This window comes from Ctenopharyngodon idella, chromosome 1 (genome assembly GCF_019924925.1).
Source record: "Ctenopharyngodon idella isolate HZGC_01 chromosome 1, HZGC01, whole genome shotgun sequence".
In the NCBI taxonomy this organism is placed as follows: Eukaryota; Metazoa; Chordata; class Actinopteri; order Cypriniformes; family Xenocyprididae; genus Ctenopharyngodon; species Ctenopharyngodon idella.
The window spans coordinates 43,921,893-43,930,673 of NC_067220.1; the positions used below are offsets into that span (position 1 = coordinate 43,921,893).

Here is an 8,781-nt window from a genome sequence, read left to right on the forward strand (position 1 = left end):
TGGAAGAATTATCAAAGTTTTGTGGTGTAATAATAGCTGCCTGTTGGTGTCAATAACAGTAATGGAACGAACACACTCCTGTTTCTATTCCTGATTTGTGTTTGAATCAGCCGGTAGGTTTTGGAATGTCGCTGGACAGCCTCATTACTCACGAGAGGCGACGGCCTATGCTGTGCTGGCACTTGTGAAGGCCAGAGACTTCGATAAAGCAGGAGAGGCAGTGCACTGGCTGGGCAGACAACAGTCTCATTATGGCAGTTCTGACACCACACAGGTACACTAACACCTCATCATTTTACTGTGGTAAACAGGTGTAGAACTTGTCTTTGAAAGCTTTTCTGTGCTTTCTAGGCGACCATCATAGTGTTCCAGGCCGTGGCAGAGTATCGCACGCAGGTGAAGGACCAGCAAAACTTCAATCTGGACGTGGAGCTGGCAGTGGCAGGAAGAAGCAAACCTGTCAGATGGACCATTAAAAAAGATACTGCGCATCTTACACGATCATACAAGGTGAGGAATAACTCATCTACCTGCTTCAAATTGTGTGCTGCTCATGTCAGTTGGGTGATTTTGTTGTATCATAATAAGTGAGGAATTTTGGGATTCTGTCAATAGTGTTGTTTGGTCAGTAAAACAAGTGGTGCTCACTGCAGAGCCAAATGATGTCCAGCTTGAGCTCTATCAACATAATGGGTGGAGCTTCACCTAGTCCAGCTCCACCTATGTGAACCTAATGAGTAGAGCTTAACCTAATTAGGTTTAGGGATAGAGTAAATTTAGAGTAAGGGTGTGGACGGACCTTCACCCATTATGTTCAGAGAGGGGGAACTCTGCAGTGAGCAGCCTCTCCAATAAAGTCTTCAGGTATCTCTGTTACATCATTGATTTGATTATTCTGATGATATTCACTCAACAGGTGGAGATCAACAAGGACTTCAATGTGACGGCTAGAGGAACTGGAAGAGCCACTCTCTCTGTGAGTGTTCATGAGCGTTTATACGGTCAACAGCGAGATTAAAACAAGGGTATAAACATCTAATCTGCTGATTATGTTGTGGCAAATTCGATGTTCCTTCAGTTCTGGTCTCAAAGAAAACTCTCAGAGTCAAATTTCCAGGTCCCAGGAGTTTAAATTTATTGACAAGCAACAAAGTGAGATGCCACCTGCACATCTGAATCTAGCCAGGGCACAGTTTTTATACATTTTTCTTATTTGTTAAAACACAACAAAGTAGTATAAATAATTCTCTGGTAAGATCCACCCCTTCAGTTCTTTTCCATGATCTCATTTACAGGTGCTCTTCTCCCTTTCTCTTCCTGGAATTTCCCAAGTACTCCCCAACATTTTCCCCCCAGTCACTTCATTAATTAAACTGCAGGTGTTGCTTACGCAAGAAATAATTATCTTTATAAGGGTGGTCGACTGCCAACTAGTCTACATCTTTTGACTCTATCTGGTGGAATTCTGTCAATTGATGGTCAAACCTTTCTCACAGGCAAAATGAAACATTGTATCAAAAACAATCAACACTCCCCGGAGGCAAGAAGCCTTCACGTGACACCCTTAATAATGATCTTATTCATTTCACAGCCCCCTGTTGTCTGGTGGAAAAGTACCAGCAAAATATGTTTAGTGGCCAAGCTAACTTCTCAGATACACCTGACCCATGTAATCACAGTCACACACTTCTGGCTTTTATAGTAAACAAACTAATTCTTGTTTTCTATAAGATAGATAAAATACTTTGTCATTTTCAGGTTTTGACGCTGTACTACGCCAGACCTGTTGAGAAGAAGTCTGACTGTACATTCTTTGATCTGACTGTTAAAATGGAAAAAGACACTGAAAGTAAGATTGACAAGAGTTCATGCACTTTCCATACATTCAGAGCTTAAATGAAATCTCCAAAATACCCAAATGTGTTGTTTTTTTATTTTAATGATCTTTTTTTCACTTTAGCAAAACAAGAAGGAGCCCTTGAAACTTACAGACTCACTATGGATTTCTTGTACGTGAACAAATTTCCGGTAACACTTTATTTTAATGTCATTGTTACATGTGTTACATGAAGTTACTATATGCATAATTACATGCAGCTAACCCTAAACCAAACCCTACACCTAACCCTATAGTAAGTTCATGTAGTTAATTAATATTACTCAGTACTTAAATTTATAATTACAGTGTAACAAAGACACCTTAAAATAAAGTGTAACCAAATTTCCTAGTATGTTTATTTTTATGTCAAGAAACCATTTTTATTTGTAATTAATCAGCATGTGCTTATTTATGCTGTTTTCACACTTGGCTTGTTTGCTTCATCGGGGTTCGATCCTGCACTACTTTTTCCCACAATGCGGATGCAACTTCCTCTTCAAAGACAGATAATTCAGAGACGAGCAGCTCTACGTTATACTACAATATAATAATTCTGATATCAAACGGACTCAGGTTTGCACCAAAAGCTCTAGTGTGAAAACAGCCTTGAACGCAGAATCAGTAGATGAAGCAAACCTGAAGACCTACGAAACCTGTTAATAAAACTTGCTCTTGATCTGTCCATCTTCACAGCTACAAAAGTGATATAACCCATGCCACCATGACTATTCTGGACATTGGCATACCGACGGGATTTAGGGTGGAAGGCAAAGATCTTGAAGAGGTATCATGATGATAAACTGATGCAGTGTTGCCTCACATCTACAGTATATAGAAATGAATAAATTATTCCATTCTAGTAGAAACAAAAACTCACAAGCCTTGTGGAGCGTCTCAGTTCTAGTAGCATAAATGTAAATAGAAGAGGAATCTAATAAACATCTACAGACAGGACATTTTGATCATATCATGTATTGATTTTTACTTCTTGTTTTCTTATCCTCAGTTGTCCACAGGGAAGGAGAGATACATTCAGAAATTTGAGATGGACAAATTGCTGTCAGAGCAAGGATCCCTCATCCTCTACTTCGATAAGGTATTTCAACAGTTGCCTGATCATTTCATCTCATTTTCTTTTGACCTGGAAACCATGTGCTTTGCTTTATATATGCAGATATGACAAGTAATTTGGTGATGTCACTTTGTAGGAGAGACTAAGCCTCTGTGCACATACCTATAGACCAGGGGTAGGCAAGTTTGGTCCTAGAGAGCCGCTGTCCTGCAGAGTTTAGCTCCAACCTTAATCAAACACACCTGAACAAGCTAATCAAGCTCTTCAGGATTACTACAGGCAGGTGAAGGGTTTTTTCAGGGTTGGAGCTAAACTCTGCAGGACAGCGGCTCTCTAGGACCGAACTTGCCTACCCCGCTATAGACCAAACAAGTAAATGAACAGCAACGCATTAAAAGTCTTCTGTTTTCAGTTAAAATGGTGTCATTTAAGCGGCCCCTAAGTTAATAATTAACGATTTTTACATCGGAAGTGATTCAATCAAAAACTTACTTTAGCTCAATAATAACTTTTTCCTAGAGCTGCTCTGAAGCCATAACAATCTCTGTCCATTAATTTTCCTATTATCACTGTGAAGCTGCTTTGAAACAATCTGTAAAAAGCGCTATATAATGAAGATGACTTGACTTGTCTATTTCTATAAGGTATTGTTGAATTCTTGATTCTGATTGGCTGACAGATGTTCCAAAGTGCTCATTAATATCCAGTAACTGCATGATCATGTGGTTCTTTTTCACTGCTTATTCACCTTTGTGTAGCCTACATATAAGAGCCATATTTCACACAATATTATAAGCACAAAAAGTATATGTAATATATATCTTATGGCTGTAATAAATTTACATTTTACTTTGTTTTCTGTCAGCTATGCAACATGCAACTGTCTTTGCGGTGTAAATGCATCTATAGTGTTTTGTTTTTTTAAAACCATATTATTTGTTGCTTGTGCAAATGTCAACATGGGCCATTTCCAGTGTACAATATGATATGTAATCATAAATGTGCTTTCGTTTCTGTTTTTTTAGGTTTCGCGTACAGAACCACAAAGAATTTCCTTCAGGATGCACAAGATGTTTAATGTGGGTCTGCTTCAACCTACTGCAGTCACAATATATGAATATTACTCACCCAGTAAGCTATTGCTGCACGTGCATAAACACTTCTGTTTTATTAAACTAGAGCTCTCAAATTAACATGGTCATTTAGTGTTTTTAATAATGGCAGGCACTAATTAATAATTACGACAGTAATTATCTGTTCTCATTGTGCTATAAGGATATTGCAGTCATCTTTTGTTAAACTTGTGTGTGTTTCAGATGCTCGCTGTACAAAGTTCTTCCAACCTAAAAGGAAAGATGGCGCTCTATACACACTGTGTAAGGGAGATTTGTGCCTTTGTGCAGAAGGTATGGTGTTATTACCTTTACGTTTATTCCTTCCGCAGATATTTTTTTCCAAAGCAGCTTATAAATGAGAAACATCACAAGCAATTCGCCATAAGAGCCAAAAAAGTCTTTAATGAAACAGTTTAAATGGTCTTTTACTTCATTCTCTGATCAAATGCACATCTGGAGATGTGTACAGATTTTTTTTTTTTTTTTTACTTTTTATGAATGGGGGAAAAACTTGTTGTTGAGTCTGTTATGAATGTGTGTGTCTCAACACAGAAAGTATCTGCAGTATCCAGAAGCATCAGATCAAAGAACAGGAGCGTTTGAATAGAGCCTGTAAATCTGGCATGGATTATGGTAAACACATGTTCTCTATCCTCATCCATTGAGATCCAGTCTCACAGCTGATGCTGATAACAATATAACACGTGTCTTTGACAGTTTATAAAGTCACAGTATTGGATATGGATGTGGTACAGGACTCTGCCATTTACGACATGAAGGTGGAGCAGGTGCTGAGAGAAAGTACGGTTTATTATCCCCTTGTGTCCATCAAAGTATATTGAAATACATGTTTTTAGAGCATGTAACTCATAAACTGTGGCTGACGTTTGGACGTCTTAGAGTAATTGTTTCCTGTTCTGTCCTGTAGGCACTGATGATAAGAAAGTTGAGGGGAAAGTGAGACCATTTTTGGCTCGTACCAGTTGCATAGAGCATTTGGGATTAAAACAAGGCAAGTCGTACCTCATCATGGGCAAATCCTCTGACGTGTCACGCCTAGGGGGAAGGTAAGTGTTTGTACTTCCTACAGGATTCTGCTTTTGCACAGAAGGACACACTACCCGGTAAATTTAGGATGCAACACATAACATCATACAGACGAGTATGTGATATCTAGAGCTCTGTCACTAATTTCTCTCACTATACAAGTAAAGACTGAGTGCATTCACAGAATTGCTGTACGAGTCATTTGTTAGACCGACGAAAACTGAAACTTGGGTTAAATATCAAGAAGTGCATGTTAGTGTCACATTTGTGTATTTAATGTCACCATGTTTTGAATGTGTTTTCTGTTGTTTTAGTCTGCAGTACATCTTTGGAGAGCAGACCTGGGTTGAATACTGGCCCACAAGAGAGGAAAGCCAAACTCCAGAATACAGGGAGCAGCACATCAGCATCTCTGCACTCCAGAACAGGCCCTTGAAAGAAATATGCGCTACATAATTACATAACAATTACATAACTACATAATTAATTGTGCTCAAAAGTTTACATACCCTTTGCAGAATCTGCAAAAATGTTAACTTTAACAAAATAAGAGGGATCATACAAATTGCATGTTATTTTTTTTTTTGTACTGTCGTGAATAATCTATTTCAGCAAGCTGTTACTCAGTTGTTTTCTCTTTTGAATAATAAAATTTTAGCGTATACATCACTCATGTGAGATCTGGTTTTGAAATTGTTGTTTTCTACAAACCACATTCGACAACATAAAAATGAAATAACTTTTACATTTCAGAAAGAAATGTGGAAAATGAAAAACATGTTAAAAAACATCACCATGAAATCAAAATTGACACTTTTTTTTTGAATGACTATTGCAGTATTTATTATAAATGGTTTATTTGTGCACATCATTATTGTTTTTAAATTCATGTGCCTCATAAATAACTTCCCTCCCTCTTGCAGCGACATCTCTTTCTCTGATGAGGTGTTTACTGGCACGAGGGCGGGACAACCTGTCACTCACATAAGATCGACCAGTAGCAAACCACAACAATCCAAGCCCCGCCCTACATTTTTTTTCTTGTTCAACAAGACATTTAACTATGGATATACATCACAACAGGGAGGGAAGAGTATTAACCAGCTAAGAACAGCTGTCCTGTTAAAATAGGATGTATAAAAAACAAAAGACCTTTCATAAATCTTGATAAGTTCGAACACATCCATACAAACACTTTGTTCTTCACTAAAGTATTCCAAATAAATTATTTTTAAATGTTAATCATGTTGTATAGTACATTTTTGAAACTGGAATGGACAAAAAAGGGCACAATTGCATTATTTAGGTCTAATTGTCTCACTTCACAAAAATTGGACTATTAGATTTCAGCCGAGATGACGAATTATTACTTTAGTCTGACTGAAATCCAACTTTTACAGTGCATGTAAACAGAGACATGGTTCACAATGACTAACTTGACAACAACAAATTTCCATCAGCTCAGTAAACAGTTTAACAATCATTACATTAATTACACCAAATTCATCTTAATGTTTATTTTAGAAGTGACTTGGCTTCATGTTGGGTGATGTTATCCACGGCTGACTGCTCCCTCTCCAGATATCCTTTTACTTTTCCGGACTGATTAAATACTTAGTACAAAAAAAAGAAGAAAAAAAAAAGAATAAAATATATACCTATACATATTTAAAAATGTTTAAGAATGTTCCAATTTACTTATTTTTAAGTGAATATAATTAAGCCTTATGCTTAAGGAAAATATTAAAAATAGGGATAGAAAAATAAACTACTTTCAAGATATATTCTGTTGTTTTCTTACACAATTTTGCTTCTCAAATAAACTTAGGAGTATTTAAATCAAGTTTAGGTATTTTTTTATGGGTGAAAATTATTTTTGTACAGTAGGCCCATATTTTCTTTTTGTATTAGTTCTCTTGGCCAAGAAGCAGGCACAGTATGTAAGTTTCGTCACTAAAGATTGTTCATTCAAAACAATAACAAAGGTGTTTCTTGATGACGCCGTGAATGAGCATGGAATCATGGGAGTTGTTGTCTTCACCTCCACAGGTGATGGAAAACAGTCTGACAGGACTCATGTTCATGGATGATTTCATGAATTCAAGTTGTATTAATGTTACTCTGGTGTAAAGCAGTGCGGGGCCAAGAGCCGCAGGAGTGGAAAACTGGCCTCGAGTCTCATTAAAGAGCTCCGTAAGGATATAGGAAGGAATGATGGCAATAAAAGCCAGAAATTTTACATATATATATAGTGTGTTGAAAGTTGTTATAACATTGTTGGAAAAAATTAAGTACAAAAGTCAAAATATATAACTGTTCTAGTGTTTTGTTGTTGTTTGGATATTTTAATCCAAAAAAAACATACATATTGTGCCTTTAAAGTAACTCCTGAAAGGTCCATTTAGTCACAAAATAAGCACATTTTGCTTTTGTTTTATTAATAAACACGGATTAAATTTTCACAATTTGAAGAGAAATTAAGGTCCAAATTGTTGGAAGCAACCTGTAGGCTAATTAAAAGATACAGAGCTACTCACCTGTCTGAAAAACACTGTACACACACCTCCACAATATCACAACATCCAGAAAAACTGTCGCTACATATTTCACACATCTCACACACGTCCAGCATGTTGCGTTGGTGACCTTGATGACAGAGGCATGTGCATTCATTATTGCAATTGTCCTTGCAGTTCTCACATCCTTCTTTGCTGTATTCACAACCCATAACTTGTCTAGTAAGATTAAATGATTAGTTGATGTGGAAATGTTCTAAAATCTTTAATTTGTGTAATCAGATTTGCATGTAGGAGCATGAGCATGTGAGGCAGCGCAGCCCAGCCAATCGACTGGTCTCATGCAATGAACATTTGCATAAAATATGTGTCCACCCAAACTGTATGCAAATGAAGCATGGGTTTTACCAGGACCACACACACACACACACACACACACACACACACACACACACACACACACACACACACACACACACACACACACACACACACACACACACAGTATTTCAGAAGCCTCTCTGAGCACACACAGACATCAACTGCTGCAATCCAATAGTCTTAGACATGAGATTTGTTTAGATATTCACTAGATAAAAGCCTCTTTGTCTGCTAACTTATATTGAAAAATATATACAGAATAATACATTGCATTAAAATATTACAATATATTGAATAATACATTATTCAATTGCTGCTTTTCATATATTGAAAAATATGTGACCAAAAATTTACTATGTTTCACCAAAGTGTATTCACATGAGTTACTTTCACTCATTAACTCTTATTTCTGATACACAAAGTATTTGAGTTGAGTTTACGAGGAAAATTGTGTTGATGTTACTTAAGGGTGCATGTTGAAAACATGTAAAGTTTAATTGGTCAAACTTAAATTAGTTGAGTTCAAAATACTCAAAATTCTGATTCCAATGGTTGCCCCAATTATTTTTGAGTTACACCAAGGCAATATTTCTAGTGTGTGGAAACTGATTGCCTTAAATATCTCAAGCATGTTTTACTCAAAGTTTTAAGTTGTTAATACAAAGACATACAATAGAGTGTTGGGACAATGATAGACCATTTCGTTTGAAGTCACCATTATGGTGATTAGTGTTTGCTTTAGTTGGGCTCTTGACCCTTGACTTTTAATGT

The 8,781-nt window shown here is 36.8% G+C and overlaps 1 protein-coding gene across 6 annotated transcripts in view; it reads left to right on the top strand.

Annotated features, from left to right (window-relative positions):
- LOC127512656 (complement C3) overlaps positions 1-5,782 on the top strand; it is a 60,858-nt gene extending 55,076 nt beyond the window's left edge. For 4 of the 6 annotated variants that reach the window (XM_051894083.1, XM_051893987.1, XM_051893818.1 and 1 more), the window contains exons 28-40: positions 111-274; positions 352-510; positions 917-976; positions 1,759-1,849; positions 1,961-2,009; positions 2,573-2,663; positions 2,886-2,975; positions 3,977-4,082; positions 4,268-4,357; positions 4,619-4,699; positions 4,784-4,867; positions 4,995-5,133; positions 5,428-5,782. In XM_051894083.1, the coding sequence (XP_051750043.1) occupies positions 111-274; positions 352-510; positions 917-976; positions 1,759-1,849; positions 1,961-2,009; positions 2,573-2,663; positions 2,886-2,975; positions 3,977-4,082; positions 4,268-4,357; positions 4,619-4,699; positions 4,784-4,867; positions 4,995-5,133; positions 5,428-5,569 (1,346 nt within the window). In that variant the 3' untranslated portion in view covers positions 5,570-5,782. Of the gene's footprint in view, positions 1-110; positions 275-351; positions 511-916; positions 977-1,758; positions 1,850-1,960; positions 2,029-2,572; positions 2,664-2,885; positions 2,976-3,976; positions 4,083-4,267; positions 4,358-4,618; positions 4,700-4,783; positions 4,868-4,994; positions 5,134-5,427 lie in introns of those variants that run through there. The other 2 variants (XR_007930276.1, XR_007930278.1) reach the window with 2 other exon arrangements.
- The last annotated feature ends 2,999 nt before the right edge of the window (positions 5,783-8,781 follow it).